The 17,224-nt window shown below is 45.1% G+C and overlaps 1 protein-coding gene across 4 annotated transcripts; it reads right to left on the minus strand.

Moving 5' to 3' along the window:
- Positions 1–3,945: 3,945 nt before the first annotated feature.
- Positions 3,946–16,783, minus strand: LOC118426443. Of its 4 annotated transcripts, XR_004832394.1 has the most exons (10): positions 16,607–16,783; positions 15,761–15,970; positions 12,342–14,903; positions 11,504–11,714; positions 9,946–11,237; positions 6,836–8,015; positions 5,940–6,017; positions 5,784–5,838; positions 4,907–4,979; positions 3,946–4,376 (listed from the first exon to the last, which is right to left on the minus strand). XR_004832394.1 is itself a non-coding variant. In XM_035835822.1 (9 exons), the coding sequence occupies exons 2-9, from the start codon at positions 15,905–15,907 to the stop codon at positions 4,337–4,339; spliced, it is 5,583 nt and encodes a 1,860-aa protein (XP_035691715.1). In that variant the 5' UTR covers positions 15,908–15,970; positions 16,607–16,783; the 3' UTR covers positions 3,946–4,336. The 4 variants fall into 4 exon arrangements, 3 of the variants coding, with proteins under 3 accessions (XP_035691715.1, XP_035691717.1, XP_035691718.1); XM_035835822.1 differs by lacking the exon at positions 5,784–5,838; XM_035835824.1 differs by having other exon boundaries at positions 3,946–4,979.
- Between the last annotated feature and the right edge of the window lie 441 nt (positions 16,784–17,224).

The raw sequence follows: 17,224 nt of genomic DNA on the forward strand, positions 1-17,224 counted from the left end.
TTAATATATTTCTTTAATCAAACAAGTTGTGACAGTAAGAATATTGTAATATTGATGGACATAGAGTCCATTCCAAGACACCATGAGGGTTTTTAGGCGATATTTATAATTAGTCTGAATAATTTTGAATAAAAGAATATCTGAGCCATGATGATTAAATTCTTTTCAAGAAATTGACTAAGAAAATACTCATTCATTTGAATTTCTTCGAATATTTTAGAAACATTTTGAAAGTAACTGTACAAAAATATCTTTATTTGGAATAATTGTTAAACCTCTGTGTGATTATTTCACATTTACAAATGTTAACAAATATTTGTAAACTTTGCCAAATGGTAAAATTAGTTTATTGCCCCCATAAAAGTAAGCCCTATTGTTGCATGTGTATATTTTTAGATTTCACTGCTGGGCACTGGTGGATCCTTTGTGGTGGGCCATTGTTGCATGGCACCCAACCATACTTTGCAAGGATGTGTGAATTGCTATCTTCCCAGCCCACTGAACCATTTACAAAAAAATGGTAGAAAATGGTAGATAATGGTAGAATGCTGTTATCATTATTTAGAAACCATTAGAAGTATCCAATTCGACACCATGAATATTTCCAAAGTTTTACAGGACCAGGGAATTATTTATAAAGTTGAAACAGTGTTAAAAATATTTCTGAAGTATCAAATGTCCTAGACATATAATAACAAAACTTTAAAATCAATTCTAAACAATGGCAACAAACATCCGCACGGTGACTTGGAATGGACTCTACATGTGTGAGGGTCTGCATGCTCTTTTCCGTGAGACGTAGTCAGGCATTTTTAGTTTCCCTTAATTCGTAGGGAAGCTATTTTATTTTACGTAATTCGTAGTGGGGATGAATCGTAAAGCGTTGGTAGCATTCGTGAATTTAACGTAAAGCGTAGTCAGCCATCCGGAATTTAGCGTAAAGCGTTGTCAGGACACAGATATACATTCAGCTAATGCTGTTCAAACTATAAAGGCTGACATGAATAATAATTTTAACATTCCAAGTGTCGTTCTGATATGAATTACTGCTGTATAAACTCACAGAGTCTCACAGACAACATAATCCTAAAGAAATGTACGAAAGGTAGCAACGTTTCATTGTAGTGCCAACTGGAGTTTTCCTAAAGTGAGGAGTCTCATAATGGTGGCTTAAGATGACAGCTTTCTTATCTTTCCTATCATCGATTACATCTTGCAGGTGATTTTTTAAAGTTCCCCTTTCGTGACTCCATCTTAAGAAAGCTTAGTGAGGTGCCAAGAAGACTGTTTCAGGATTGCTTTTACCGAGAGAGAGAGAGAATTTGGTCTGTTACCAGATTACCTGAGGCGTGGTTGATGCCCTGGCACGATGTTTGCCTGAGAGCTTCCTCGGATTTGTTCCACAGCGATGAACTTGACCTTCTATAGTATACTGTAAATGCATTTATGTTCGCGGGGATTTAATTTTGCGGTAGCGGGAAAATAAGGACTTTTCGCGGTGGTTTTAAGTTCGCGGTAGCACCATGCACTGTAGTCTCTTTCTGTCATGGAAAAATGCTCGCGGTGGTTTTAAATTCGCGGTGAAGTGGCCTCCGCGAAAACCGCGAACATAAAACCACCGCAAACATTTCTGCATTTACGGTAGTAGGGAGGGAATTACACTTCAAACTGTACTTCTTCTTTCGTTTGAGGCTACCAACTTCAACATGCTGAAGATTCTGTAGCCTATATACCGACTGTAAGTTTTTTATCCACTCACACTGGGAAGGTCCCCTACTCTTTTCGATAAGTGTGGCGGTTTTTTTTTTTACGTGCTTGGGGTGTGGTTCTCCCCAAACACGGGAACTCCAGTTAACGTCCTATCCGAGAGAGATGGCGGATGTTGAATTATAATAACTTTAAATTTCTGCCTCGCAAAAAAAAAATAAAAGAGAGTCCCGGCGCCGGCTGCTCACTTGTCGTTGATTCAATGGTTGACATCCCGTGACCTTGTCTCTTTGCGAGTCGCCGGAAACACTAATGTCTGTTTCAGACACAAAGACTGTACCAGCGTCTCCCGCCTGTAAAGAATGGTTCATCGTCCATAATTCCTCCCCAGCGTTTTAACCAATCTGCCTGCCTTTTCAGGAGGGGAAATGAAGCTGAAAGCGTAATCCTCGTCAATCTCCGGCGGCAGCGCCCGGCAGCTGGCCCGCCCATTTTTCTTGACCACTGGCGGGTTGGAATCGTGTTACTTCTGCCTGGTCGTGTTGCGGTAACGCGGGGGTTTTGCAAGCTAACATACTCACCCAGATGACAGTTTGCCAACCCGTGAAACGTTCTTTTAGACAAGGCACTTGATTTTACCCGAGCTACATCCCCAAAGAAAATCGAATCGAAAATACAAAGGCCAAGTACGAGTAGGGCGTTCACCTTGCATTCGCAGGTTGTGAGTTCAATCCCCGGTCGAGTAAACAATTTAAAGAACATTTTGCTATATCAGTGCTACGAATCTTAATATGATCAAAGCTTTCACTGTGGCGGATGCTTGTAAAAGTAGGTACACCTTTAAGCAGGAGCTATGACCTAAGGCATAATTGACAAAATTTCACTCTTCAACTTAGATATGGTGTAAATGCTTTAAACCGTATAATTAACGTTTGTAACGCATCGCCCAGAAAAACGGCCAAACATGCTGTCCCCAAAACTGGATCGAAACAAGCTTTCATTTCCCGTGATCTAAGTAAATATTGTGTTTGACCATCGTTTTCGGATTCCCCTCTTTTGCTAGACAGATGGCCCTCCCCCCGAATCTTACCCTCCCAAAGCCTACACGAAGATTACCAGTTGCCGGGCCGGTCGAAAGTTAATTTCTTTCCACCACATTAGCGGCATAATTTCCCATCAAGAACATCATTAATTAGCCTTTAGCAAGAGCCGAGCTCGCCTGTTTCAATCGATAGGAACACAGAACGTAATTAAAACCCGTCTAATCACATTTATAAATGTTGGGTTATCAAGGTGGAAAACTATTCATCTGTTCAAGCTTCTCTATGTCAGGAATTCTGCCCCCAGTTTTCCATCATGTCCTTGATTAATGGCATTAATTAAGAAGTAGAGATGACATTATAAGATAGCTGTGTTGCAGAGTCACCCTGATTAATTGTATCCCGTCATGCTTTGAGACGGTTTTTGACTCAGAACGAGGCCTTGGACATTTGATTGACAGGCGTGCGGGACGACAGATTGCGAACGGTAAATTTCGTGTCAAAAGCGTTCAATCATTGCATTTTTTTCATTATAAGAAGTAAGCTGCAGCAAAACAGTTCAATCCGTCGATTACAAAACAATTGACGAGTTTAGTTCGTCTTTGAGACAGCATGTGTACGACCTTGCCACTTAGGTGTTTAAGCTGTTCTCCTCCGCCCCCCTTCCCCCAAAAGATCCGTCCGTTTGGCAATATTTCTGGCGCCACTTTTAAAGCTTTATGCCAACACAATACATAAACTGCTAAAGCCTAATTTCCTGTGCAGTGATATGTCTTCATTTTGCCTCTTCACTAAACAAGCACTTAGGCTACATTTCCAACTCAATTTCCCCCCCGCTATTTTCTTCTACTCTAAAATATAAAAAAAACGGCAAAAGGATGTATTGACAAAGTGCACTTTTACTATTTTACAGGGGGTGGGACAATGGTCATTGAATACTGCGGTACCAATATATGAGCACAATCGACGCAAACGTTGAAGATTATAAAGGGCCTCTAGCGAATATTAATTAAAAAGCAGCTACTGTTTTCCAACAATATATCTGTTAACTATGTCATCAATGTTAATATTTATAACCCAATTATGGATAAATGGTGTCTTAAGAAAAAGAAGAGCAATTTAAATCAGTAGTATTGAAAACAAACATCAACAGCATTTGCAACTTGACTCCAACGAGAGGAAGCCTGCCTGACACAAGTTTTTATTTTATTTTTTATTTCATTTATTTTGTATCTAATGTATGAAACAAGCATAATCTAAACAACACAGTCGTTTGCAGCGATAGAGAAGAAAGTGAATTGTACCTACTTTACCCAAAGTCAACGTAACGTGGGGTTGAAAATAACGGTAGTCGGCCGACTGATAAACAATTATTTTTATCGATAGTTGCAAGGATAGTTGTTAATCTTCTGCTCGATCAATCACACTGTACTGGTCCAAATAAAGATGCAGGGTCTGACTTGGGATTTCCAAATCCTCTCACTGCTTCATTGTCTTTAACACGACCTGGAGACAGAGCAACAGCGCCACCTGCCGGAACCAGTCAGTGTTGCAGATGAATGGCATCCTCGAATCCTGCAAGATGCCTCTCAAGCCGTACTCACTTGCCATCCCCCAGATTCGGAATTCCTGTTTTCATCGGCAAGTAACAATGACCCTCGTGTCCATAATTCTCTATCTTTTTAAATTTCTTTATTGTAATGAAACTCAGACAATAATAAGAGGATGCAAGATACTTTGTTTCAAACTCTCTTAAACAAGTCATCCACCGTTGCTACCTCGCCTACTCTTGTTCAATGACAGCGTGCTTTAAAATCACTATACTAGTTTTGTCAACACGAAAAGCGAGTGAAATATATGAAAAATGCTTTGGAAAATAACCATTTTGCAATCTTCAGCCTGCCTAGCCTGCTACAAAGATGTCTGCTTAAACACATAGGTCATGACTCTACACATGTATCTGGAATGCCAGTGTAAGATGACACCAAACAGACCCAGACTATTTTACTCAAGACGTCTTGCGAAAACATGAGCTTCTACAAATAAGTGCAATATTGCTGTGATGTGAGTATAGAGCATACGACAGCACTTTGTGCACTAGTGCATCACCTCTATTTAACTGTCTACAAGAGCACCCTGTAACTTGGACTTGGACCTACAGCTTGGACGTCCTGTTCTCGGAGTTCCCATCTCCCCAGGAGGAAACGCTGCTTCCGTCATCCACGTCGCCGTCTGGAGGGGTTAGGTAGAGACATCAGCAAGAGAAAGTTAGCAAATCTCGCGAGAAATGGCGAGAGATGTGTCAGCAAATCTCGCGAGAAATGGTGAGACAGGTGTCAGCAAGTCTCGCGAGAAATGGCGAGAGATGTGTCAGCAGATCTCGCGAGAAATGGAGAGATAGGTGTACAATACAAATCATGCGAAAATGATAGAAGGCGTAAAATATTTTGTAAGAGTCAAGTTTGATGCGATTGTACACTGGAATATGTAGCTTTGATGCATAACTCGCTGCATGCAACGCTGCAAAATGCCCCGATCAGAGACAGTATATTTCTAAAGCAGCAAATTCTACTTATTTTTGGAACATTTTATAACCTTCAATTATCGTTCTTTTCTGCAAAAAAATAAAGCAACAGACCACAGTTCTTAAAGCAACAAAATGTTATTGATAATACACAAGATAAAAAAATAAACGACGCGATCACATTTGTCGTAGGTGATCGTACGATTTTGATGCCGTAGAATTTTCAATCAGGCTGTGGCAGAATCAACCGATGCCAAGGATCTAAGACGGCATATTTCGTAACAAGACAGATGAGTTTTGCAGGACACATAAAATGAATATTCAAAGATTGCAATTAGCTTGCGATCATACGATGAAAGCTCGACAAATGTGATCGGGCCCTAAAACGAGTTTTGGGATCTTTTACCTCTCTTGATATGTCTAATTCTTTGCTTTGTAACAGTATGAACAAACACTTCAAACATGTGAAAACATCAACGTAAAAGCACCACCCATGTACAGCACCAAGTTACCTTCGTTCTGATTGGTAGAAATCCCATGCATCATGTTCTTTTCCAAAGCAGTAACCTATGAGAGAGGCAAGCACATTCAGCGCATGCAGTTTTTCCTCTTGCAAGAGATCGAATAGGAAATATGAAGGGACCGAGATTGAAAAATGAAACTCATACCATAACTCTCTTCTTTGCTTTCGTTTTCTTCATCTACTATGCTGTCGATGTTGGTAATTTCTAAATCATTCGGTCTCTCTGTAAAGATCAACAAAACGAGAGCGAATTATTGGCATGGGATTTTCCACCAATCAGATCGAAAAGGTACTATCTACATCACAGTAGAAATGATATCCCTCTTACACATAGTGTAAAGAAAAATATTAAAAAATACAATATGTTGAAATACCACAAGTAAAAGAAAATGTGATATGCTTTAAAGTTATAATGATATGTTACAAATAACATCAAATTATAACGTACAAACATCAGAATAATAACATAATCATATGAGCTCGCGTGACACAAAATGTTCTGAATAAAATCACGTCGCAGGCGCAGCAAAACCATATATGAAAACTTAGTTTCAAGTCACTGTACAACATTATATGGCTTGCAGCAGCTTTAACCACATCACATGACCTACTGCCGATGTATTTCTCATGACCTTCAGCGACTTGATGCGTCATACAAATACGTGAATAATCGTAATCAACGTTAACTATAACGTACGTTTTTGTGTAATAATAATCAAAACTGTGGAAATAAAAAGTAGTTTTGGAAATAAAAAGTTGTTTTGGAAGTTTAAAAAAATACTTTTATACTTTGATGTATAAAAGTTAAGTCTTTGGGGACATTTACTGTACATATATTTTATGGCATTGATATTACTGTGCTCCAATAGGGAGTCTTTTAAAAATATCTGGTATGAAGCAGTTGCACTGAATTTGAACGCGGCGTTGGGGGTAACGTCAGCCAATTGAGAGCAAGATTTACGCGATCACGTCGCTGATTGCCACGGAGATACACGGGGTTCTGTACAGATTTCTTACGTATACGGGGACTTAAAATTCTACCTCGCCGTCCGTCGTAGACGTACAGGTTACTGGCACCTGCGTGGTTGCTGGTGTTGGACACGCTCCTCGACAGCTTCCCGTTTGCCGTCTTGTTGCGATAGAAGGCGTCCGCTGTCACCGCGCTGTCCTGCAGGCTCGCCACGCCGTAGATACTGTCCAGCGAACCCATGGAGTCCGTTTCGACCTCTGAACGCTGTATGGAGTTCGGCCTCTTGTTGATGTCGTAGTGGGAAGTGAAGTTGTGATGGTACGATGCGAAGGCTTGAAGCTTCGGGACGAACAGGAGGATGAGGATGAACGTTGCGATGAGGAGGAGGCCGACGCACACGGCTGGATCCCAGAAGTCCCTTTCGGTCAGCATTAAGACGCACGCCCACGCGATCCACACGCACACGCACAGCCAGGTCATGGCGATGATGTAGCGGGCCTCCCACATGTTCATGCTGTAGTTCCTGGCCACGAAGCTGTAGATAACAGTAAGGAACACCAGGAACATGACATACAGCAAGGAGAGCAGCAAGCCTGCTCTGCTGTACCCGCAGTAGATGGTGGTGCCGAGGGAATATGTGGCCGGTGGGCTCGCTAGCAGCCAGCTGACTCCGATGGCAATCTGCGGCAGCATCAGCGCGCACACGATGAACACGTTACTCCAGTTGCGGGTGAACTTGGCGTCCTCACCGGGGAAGCCGGCCTTCTCCATCCGCGACATGCGCCAGATGCGGACGGTCTTGACCAGGATAGCGCCGTGCGTCAGCGCGTAGACAAACCCCAGGCCGAAGCGACGCACTCCACACACCACGTCATTCGGCGTCATGACGAACGGCAACACCATAGCATACATGGTGAAGAGACCGAAGAGTATGATATACCCTAGAGATGTGGAGGTAGTGACACCGGACAGAGATGAAGAGCGGACTTTCACGAGGAAGTAGATGATCAACATGACGGTTAAGAACATTCCCAAGGCCGCGAGCGTCATGCAGATGATTGCCCAGACGTCTCTGGTCCGGACTTGAGTCGGGACGTCGATGCGTTGTTCCTGGGGAGGAGCAGGCATGATACCCTGCTGTACACACTCCGTGCACTCCCCGGTACACTGGGAGGGAGGGTACTTCACGGTCTCCGTGCTGGTGCTGTCGGGACTGCGCTCTAGGAACAACCCGTCACTCCATGTGCCGATCTGCAGAAGAAAATCAGGGGCAATCATTCAACTCAATACATGTACTGTAAACATAGTCGCTAGAATGTATATACTAGATACATGTATAAAGACCTTCACTGTGTCTCATCTCAATATTGTTTGTTTATAATAGAACCTAAGTGTAGTACGTACTAGGTTTATGTTATGAGTAAGTAGTCGGTTGCAACATTCCGGATATGTTTCACACTGTACACTACTATGTTTCTTCGAATATTGCATAGCCTTCAATCTACATCTATTGTCACGTTATTAATTTAATTATACTATATAGCTAGCTGTCTTATGCAATTTGCCTAAGTTTGCCTTACATTGTACCCATTTTACAAATGTTGCATAATAAACTTTGACTTGACTTCAAGATACTGACTGAAATTGTTTACAGGACCACTGAGATAGAATATTTCCGTGTCATGGAATTAAAGTGGTGTATGATAATATCGTAAAAAGGCTACCTAACGGAGTGGTCACACGCGTGCGTACATTCAATTCCGTGCGAGTTTCGTATACGTATTTACATTTTTGGTTTAGGTGAAATTTGCGACCGAAAAAGACGTTTTATTTTTATTCGATAACCATGTTGCACAAGTCAATGCTCAAAGTAAAACACAACTTCTTTCCCTAAGCGCAACTCATACGGACTTCCTCATGTATGTACGCACTCGTCCGACCGCTTCCTAAGAAAAACACCACGGTCAGTTGAATTTGGACAGATTAGAGACATGTTGCGTATCCTGTACCTGCAATTAATTTTGGGGGGATTGAATTTCACTGGAGGAAGAAAAAGGATTGTTCATGGTGGTTTTACGTCCGTGTTAGAAACGAGAGAGTATGCGGATAGAAGACAGAACAAGCATTTTCGCGATGGTTTTAAATATACGATGAAGAGGTAACCGCTCAAACCACAAACGTTTACTGTTTGTTGCATATACTATGTGCGTTTTTTTATACGAGGGTGAGTCAGAAAGTAATGCAAGTGGTTTCATAACAGAGTCGTTCTTTGATCGAATGAGTTGAAATTTGGCACAAAGGTTAATACATATCTCCTCTTGAGATTGAAATATCTAAATTTGTTGCTCATTATTTTATGAGTGACTGAGCTGCTTTCGAGGTGACCACACCCTTGGTATCCCGTCAGAAGAAAATTGAGGTCCAATTAACGTACAATTAAGAATTTCCATAAACCAGTTTGTGCTATTGTAGGAGACTAAGCCAGCACATGTAATAAGCTGCATTGCTCTATAAGCCACCTGCTTAATCTCAACTCTGAAATCCGAGCAGTTTTTCTTTTTTCGTTGCTGGTGTAGAGTGAGGTATACGCGGTCTTCGGGGTCATGACATCTGCGGTGTTATGATTAAAACTTTCTGTAGCCTTCTTTTCCATTAACAAAGAGAAATAAAATTTAACACATTTTTTTGCCTTGAAACAGTTAATAACTGTGTAAAGTTTCGTTTCTTTTGGTTCATGGAAAAGTAGTCTTTTAACCTAGAACGCACGAATTCGTGTATAAATCCAACAGCTCTATAACATAACTTACTGCATCCTAGCAGCTGTAAATGAAGAACCATTATGAGTTTAGAAAAGAAAATTGGTACGCAACCTATAGAGACACTTGGTATCATACATGTATAATTTCAACCTCCTACAGTGATTTTAAGTGGGTCAGATTTAGAGGAATTGATAGTCTGACAAGCTACCATGGGTGTGTTCATCTTGAAATCAACTCAGTTGCTCATAAAATGATATAGACCAAATTTAAAACCTTCAATCTCATGAGGACATATACCTCTACTTTTGTGCCAAATTTCAACTCAATTGATTAAAAAACGAGTTTGCTATGAAACCACTTGCATTACTTTCTGACTCACCCTCGTACATAGTGTCACTTTCTTTGAAATTTTACACACTCACCTTTACATATCCGAATCTGCTCGGTGGCGCTGTGATTTCGTAGTTCAGAATCTCGTACCCAACGTCCCCGTCTCCTGTCGTTGTGAAACGAAAGCGACTTCCAGCAATGCCGATCAAATCTACGTCCCGAACGAAGCCGTACGCCCTCTCCGGCTTGTCGTTGGCGTTCCGAAAGTTGTCGCAGACCTCTGGCTCCGTCGGACAGTAGAACTTCCGCGTCGTGTCCAGTCCGTGTGCCACCGCGTACACAGCTCTGATAACGTGTACTATTGCAGGGTTACGGGTTAAGCTACTCTCAGTTAACCTCTCGTTACCGGAGCACACTACTGGATACTTAACGGGCTCGTTCGGCAAGTTACACTGAAAGTGTTCCTGCCAAAACTCTTTAAACCACGGGTTTCTTCGGTTGGTCTCCGGCGTGAGTGTCTCGAGATATGTGTCGAATTCTGGCACTTCTTGTGCTTCTACCTTGAGAAGGACGGCGCCGTTGATTACGGAGTCTTGCGAGAGGGAAACGTCGACGTCGCCGGCGACCTTACTGGTGACGATCCAGGTGTAGAACGAGCGGACGTTGACGCGTTGCGCCGCCAGAAGAACGTTCTCGGTCTCCGCCCTCTCCGTGAAGAGTATGACGGTAGAAGCCTCGCTCTTCCTTCTCAGCTCCACAATAACATCATCGAAATTCGGCTGGGTGAAGTTATTGCGGAGTTCCTGTTGCACAGCCGAGCAGACCCCTCTCGTTTTGGCCTCCTCTTTGAAACGTTCAAAAAGTACCGTTCCGTAGACTGTGGGAGTGTACAACACCGATACGTATTTCCACTTAAAATAAGACGCCATGTCCATCAGGGCCTGCACCTGCCTTTCCAGTGCTGGAACCGTCCGGAGGAGATACTCATAATTCGCTCTCGTTGTCATGGGGATTTCCGGCGACGCATAGGACACCTGCGCCATCTTGAATGTCTCTACAACTCCCATGGTGCTTAGCGACACGTCCCCCTCTGAGGCGCCGATGACGGCAAGAGTTGAAGCCGGTTCGACGAAAGAGCTCGAATATTCGGTGACGTAGTACGTCTTCTCGCCGCTCAGGAAGTTGGCGATGTCCCGTGCCGCTTTCCGAGCGCTCTCGCAGGTGTCCAGCGCGATGGTCCCGAGGCGCACGGACGGGAGGATGGAGGGATCGGCGTTGATGCGGTCCAGCGCGAACATGTAGGCCTCAAACAGCTGCATCTCCCACTCGTTGATGCTTCCACAGGAGTAAACGTCGTGGCCGCTATCGTGGATGGGGAACAAACCTAAAAAGAAAAAAAGGCAAATGTTATTATCTGTAGTAAGCACGCAGACACGCCGAAGAACTTTACGTGCAGGCAAAACTTTGTGTGCCATCGGGCTGCGGATTCGCCCCCCCCCCCCCCCTTACGTGCCAGTACGGGCGATGCGCCTGCCCTGTACAGCCTGAACGTTTTCAGCAATACGTGGCGGACGTGGTCTCAAAAAAAAATCGTACGGACAAATTGCACGTACGGCAGGTTGTGCCCTTAGCTTAAGCCGGGAAGCTGACCTGCCACGAAGATGTCCCCGTCCACGACAGCAGCGCTCCCTGCCGTTGCCGACCCGTTGGTGCATCTGTTGGGGAAGCTCTCGTCCAGACACTCGAAGCAGGTCCCGTTGCAGGCCGAGCGTGGGATCTGCGTTAACACCTGTCCGGGCCTGTTGTACACACGTACGTCGGCCACATTTAGGTCCAGAGCTGCGCTGGTGTAAGAACCCACCTGTGCGGAAAAACGAAATCCTTGTTGAATCATACTCATTCAAGCCAATTAATCTTAAAGCAATAGCATGGAACTCTGCTGCGTCACAAACGAAAGATAATGGATGCTATCTCAAATGTCTGACCGTTTCCAAAGGGATGCCCAGTTAAGTAATAGCTTGAGTAACAGCTTTTTTGGTGTACATAGCATGGAATTGTAGCTAGTCCGATCCTGTCCCAGTCTGTCAAACGTATTCCGAAGAACTACTGTCTCAAACCGCGTGGGCTTTGACCGAAGTGATAAGAGGTGTGTTGTGTTAACATCGTGATTATGTTGTGGGCCATGGCCAATGTGTTTCCATGGGACCAGCTTTCTCACAAAAAAATGCTGACATAGATATTTGAACATCAATGTCAAAATGTCGAAAACAATAGAGATGCGTCAACTATGTAGAGTATTTGAGGAACAGGTTTGTCTTGTATTTCTCTACCAGACCACTCTGTTGATCAAAGGTAACAATGTTTCAAGAATAGGATATTACACAACTAGAATCCCTCGTTCTGGAATACCGATGACATGATCAGAAGGGAAGAGACTGAACAATCTACTGCAGGTACGGTTAAAAGTAAACGCGTGTTGAACGCTTACCTCGACAAATCCATATGATCCGTCCACCTTACGCTGGTAGTTCAGAACGTTGTATCTGGCGTTGCCGTCTCCCGTCTCCGTGAAGCCGAACTGCCTGGCGTTGGCGCCGGCAAACTTGATCTTGGTCAGCTCTTCTCGAAGCAGGGGCCCAGCGTTCGACATGTTTCGGAACTGCGGACAGAGAGACGGCGCTCCGCAGGTGTTGACAAGCAGGCTGTGCAACCCGTTAGCGATACCGTACACGGCGTCTATGACGTACGGTACGTACAGTTCTTGAGCGAGTCCGTTTGCGCCGAAGTTGAGCCGCTCCGTTCCGAGACATGTCGAGTCATACTTTCTATCCTGGGTGTTCGAGAAGTCGCACTGAAAATGGTCGTTCCAGAACTCGTTGAACCAAGGGTTCCTGAAATAGGAACCCGGTTGGAGGTTTTCAAAATAGGTTTGCCAGTCCTGGACAGGGCTGGCTGGTATGGTGAGGGTAATGGCGCCTCTCGCTGCAATTTCAAAATCCCTCGCAACGGACAAGAGGTCACCCCATTTTGTGCCGGTTACTAGAATGAAGACCCCTGCTGCATCGGTTGATGCGGTAAGTGCTTCAAGAAGTCGCCTCGTGTCTTCGGCCGAGGTGAAGAGTACCAGTCCCACAGCTCCAGGCAGCTTGGTCTTCAGTGCCGTTACTATCGCCGACAGGTCCCCGGCCGTCGCTGTGGTTTTAATCGTCTGGGTCGTCGCTATGCACACGCCGGCGTCTTTAGAGATTCTGGCGAACTCTATCGACAGCGTTCTGCCGTACGTGTTGTCCGATAGCACGACAGAGACGTACGACCAACCGAACCTCTGCACGATAGAAAGAAGGGCGTTGGCTTGTCTTAGGTCAGAGGGAACGGTGCGCAGGACGTACGGAAAAGTGTTCGCTTCTCCAAGCTCCACCCCCGTCGCACCGTACGCAACGTTCACAACTCTGAAGGGGGTAATCTGATTGGCCACGGCGGCAGTGACGGTATCGGTCTCCTCTGCAACGTATCCAATGACGTCACTCGGACGCGCCGGTGGGTCGAGGCTGTTCTGAAAGGTCACTGACCGACTGTAGAAGTTGGAGACGTCGCGCGATGCTCTCATGGAGCTCGAACACGAATCTATCGCAAACGGGCCAAGTTTGACATTAGTCAGCAGCGTTCCGTCATCGTTAACTCTGTCTATCGCAAAGAGAAAAGCTTCTAACAGTTCGAAACCGGCTTGGTTCATGTCGCCACACGTAAAGATGCCATCGCCTGCCTCGTGTATGGGAAAGACTCCAGCCACAAGCACATCTACATCCTCAGTAACCAAGAGGAATCTTTCATCCACCCGTGCAGCTTCGGTCAAGCACAGGTTGCAGTTTTCTATACACTTGGACGTAGGTGTTATTACATCACCATTCCTGTCGTACATCCTTACGTCCAGTCTTGAAAGAGTGAGGATATCGCCGCTGTACGTCCCAACTTGTGTGTAATGGTAGTTGTTCCCGTCTCTCTGATAATTCATGATGACGTAGTTCGGTTGTCCGGCGCCCTGATCGGTAAAAGTATGGCTCAGCCCAACCTCTGTAAAACTGGCATTCTTGATATATTGGATGGTGAGGGCTTGGCGGTCTGGGTGGTTGAGTAGACCCTCGCAAAACGTCGCGGACCCGCACACGTCCATTGCCAGCCGCGTAAGGCCGTGCGCGATGGAGAAGAGAGCAGTTGCCGTGTAGGAGACGAACGTGTCATGTACCCAGCTGTCTTCTAATCTCTCCGCGCCCGTACAGCTAGGCCTCGGCGGGAAACTTGGATCCTTCTCGGTCAGATAGCAGCTAAAGGTTTCCTCCCAAAATTCATTAAACCAGGGGTTGCGGGTGTTGCTGCTTGGCCGAAGTGTCCTGAAGTAGGTATCAAAGCCAGCCAAGATGTCTGATTTCAGTACAATGGTAAACGCTCCCCTAGACACAAAGCCAAGCCCTTGTGTGACGTCTTGCTCAGTTCCCCAAGTGGTGCCGCCGAACCAGACGAATTCACCGGCCGTCGCAGCCCTATCTGCCGCCTGGAGGAGCGAACGCGTCGCTGCGGAACCAGCAAACACCGCCACGGCTGTTGCTCCCCTTTTCGCCCTCAGCTGTTCTATGATCCTGTCCATTGCATCATTGGTTCGCACGTCTGGTATCTGGACGATCGTGGCAACACAGACGCCATTTTGTTGCGCAGTTTGGACAAACAAATCCTTTCCGGAAACCCCATAAGCGTCTGACGTATACACAACAGAAGCGTAAGACCAACCAAACTCCTTCATAACTGACACCATGACAACGGCCTGCTGCTCGTTGGACGGCACCGTCCTTAACAGCGTAGGGAAGACGCCGCGGTCGTTGAAGATGCTACCTGTTGAGCCGTAACTTACTTGAGTAATCATCAAGGGGCTGAGGACTCCCGCCACCGCCTTGGTGATGTCGTCTTCCTTGCCCCCGACGTACGCCATGATGTTCGTGGCGTTTGCTGGCTCGCCGTTAGAACTGGCAGACAGTTCGTTATTGTGTAGTCTCAGTACCTACAAAGGGAGAAATGAAGGAATCATTGTAAGCTACGTGTACCTGGGTACAACAAAGCATACCATGAAAAAAAACTATTTTTTCAGTGTTGATGTTGAAATGACATAAGCCATATTTGCTATCGGTGTAATAAAAGACAATTAAAAACGTATCTATATGTGCTACATCATCAGATAACATCCGCACTACTTGATTCATCAGGCATATTGTCTGTCACCTAAGTGTCTTGTACTACTTCATCATCAGATACAATATTGTGTCCTGGGCTTCAAGTATCACTCTGAAGTTACTTGTATCACTTTGCCGTTGCTGTTCAACTATCATGGTACTAGAATGAGGAATCAAAGTTCAGCTCAAAAAGATGTCTTGACTGCGTCGTTAACAGGATATAAACGGGCATCGGACCATATAGCACAGTTATTTGCTTGTTTGTTTGTTTGTTTGCCTCATAGTATAAACAGAATGTCATTCCTTAACAAAGACTGGTGCTGTTCAGTCGAAAATTTAGCTGAGTCCAATTTTTGTGTTGGATATTACAGTTAAATTACTTCAATGATAAACAGAATGATTGACATACCTGCGAGGCTGCTTTGCTTGTTTGTTTGTTTGTTTGTTTGTTTGTTTGCCTCATCGGATAGACAGAATCCCGATGATTGACAAACCTGCGAGTCTATTTGGTTTGTTTGTTTGTTTGTTTGCTTGCTTCTTTGTTTGTTTGTTTGCCTCAACAGAATCCCGATGATTGACAAACAAGCAAACAAACAAACAGACAAAGTAGCCCCGCAGCTTTGTTTGTTTGCTTGTTTGTTTGTTTGTTTGCCTCCTGGGATAAACAGAATCCCGATGATTGACATACCTGCGAGGCTGCTTTGTCGGAGCTGGAGCACGTGTCTAGGATGATCGTTCCCAGGGTAGCTGAGGACAGCAGGTCGCTCCTCCTGTTGATGGTGTCCATGGTGTAGAGGAAGGCCTCCAGGTACTGTACGGCGGTGGTGTCTCTCATGGCGCCGCACTCAAAACTCGTCTCCCCCACGGCGTGGATCGGGAACAGGGCCGGCACCACCACCTAAAAAAGATTTAACGGTTCTTGGTGGGAGGCCAACGTGCAGATGTTGGCACATCGGCGCACCAAATCCGTAGTGTGTTTTGGCACACAATTAGACGGACTAGCCGAAGAGGCTCGGTGGGCGTCACTCCACCGTCAGGGAAAGTCGTGTGAAGTGACTTTCCCAAGGACACAACGTCGGGGCATGGTGAGTATCGAACTCGGGACCTTTCGATCCCGAGCCGAACGCTTTACCTGTTACGCCACACTGACGCCACACTAACGCCACTAAGACAGAAGGAAAATGTCCAGACTTTCCAGGATGTACAAAATAACCAACAAACTATTGTGGACGATAAGTACCTAATACCTGCTCAAAAAATAACAAGAAATAGCCATGCCTTCAAGTACCAGAGCTACGAACATAGGATTGATGTGTTCAAATTTTCGTACTTTCCCAGAACTATCATGGAGTGGAATTTGTTATCACCAAGAAAAGTAGGGGCATCTTCTCTGGATAGCTTTAAATAACACTTGCGTATAGATGTGCAAAATTTAAGTGTGACAGGTCTTCCAGTGTAATATAACCACTGCGAAGCTGGTACGTTACGCCAAAGGGCGGTTTCACCAGCTATATAGATACATGTACATATATACCGTGTTGTCATCTCCGCTGGCGAAAAAGTCTGGAATCTTTAAGGAGGTGCAGCCTGGACAGATCTTGAAGTCGCGACACTCGGAGCCGAAGTCGGAGAGGAACCTCTCGGTCCCGTCTCTCTCGTACCACACGGCGCTGCTCAGCCTGTCCAGACGGAGGGCTCCTCCTTCAAAAGACTCCACCTAAAAACAACAAGACGACATAGTCTTTCTGTCAGTACAAAAGAAATCCGACTGTTTTCGTAAGACTGTTAGCATGTAGTAAACTGTTTCGTGCCAGAAGTAGACTGAGGCACAAAGACATTGTGGGAGTAGTTGCCCAGGGCAGGCTAGGCTTAGGAGCAGGGACAACTGCAGGCCAGAGATGGAAAGATGCTGCTCCCATTGTAAGAAGGAAGATGTTGCAGGGTGAGATTAGACGACAGGAAGAAGAACAGAGGAGGGCTCAGGCAGTTAGCCAGGGAGTACAGGGAGCCTGGGTAAAATGGGAACAGGCTCGGGAGAGGAAGGTTACCTGGAAGGAACTCTGGTCCTGGGAACCGCTGAGGACACAATTCCTCCTAAAGTCTGTTTATGATCTCTTACCCACCCCAGCAAACCTGAAGAGATGGGGCAAGG

Source organism: Branchiostoma floridae, chromosome 11 (genome assembly GCF_000003815.2).
Source record: "Branchiostoma floridae strain S238N-H82 chromosome 11, Bfl_VNyyK, whole genome shotgun sequence".
Taxonomy (NCBI): Eukaryota; Metazoa; Chordata; class Leptocardii; order Amphioxiformes; family Branchiostomatidae; genus Branchiostoma; species Branchiostoma floridae.

What these genes read in the sequence shown, in the direction of transcription:
- LOC118426443 (XM_035835822.1), bottom strand. Translation starts at nt 15,907, where the DNA reads ATGAGAGACACCACCGCCGTACAGTACCTGGAGGCCTTCCTCTACACC. An exon ending in CCGACAAAGCAGCCTCGCAG is followed by an intron (nt 14,904 to 15,760) that starts GTATGTCAATCA and finishes CTCCCTTTGTAG; the next exon opens with GTACTGAGACTACACAATAA. An exon ending in GCAGATTCGGATATGTAAAG is followed by an intron (nt 8,016 to 9,945) that starts GTGAGTGTGTAA and finishes TTTCTTCTGCAG; the next exon opens with ATCGGCACATGGAGTGACGG.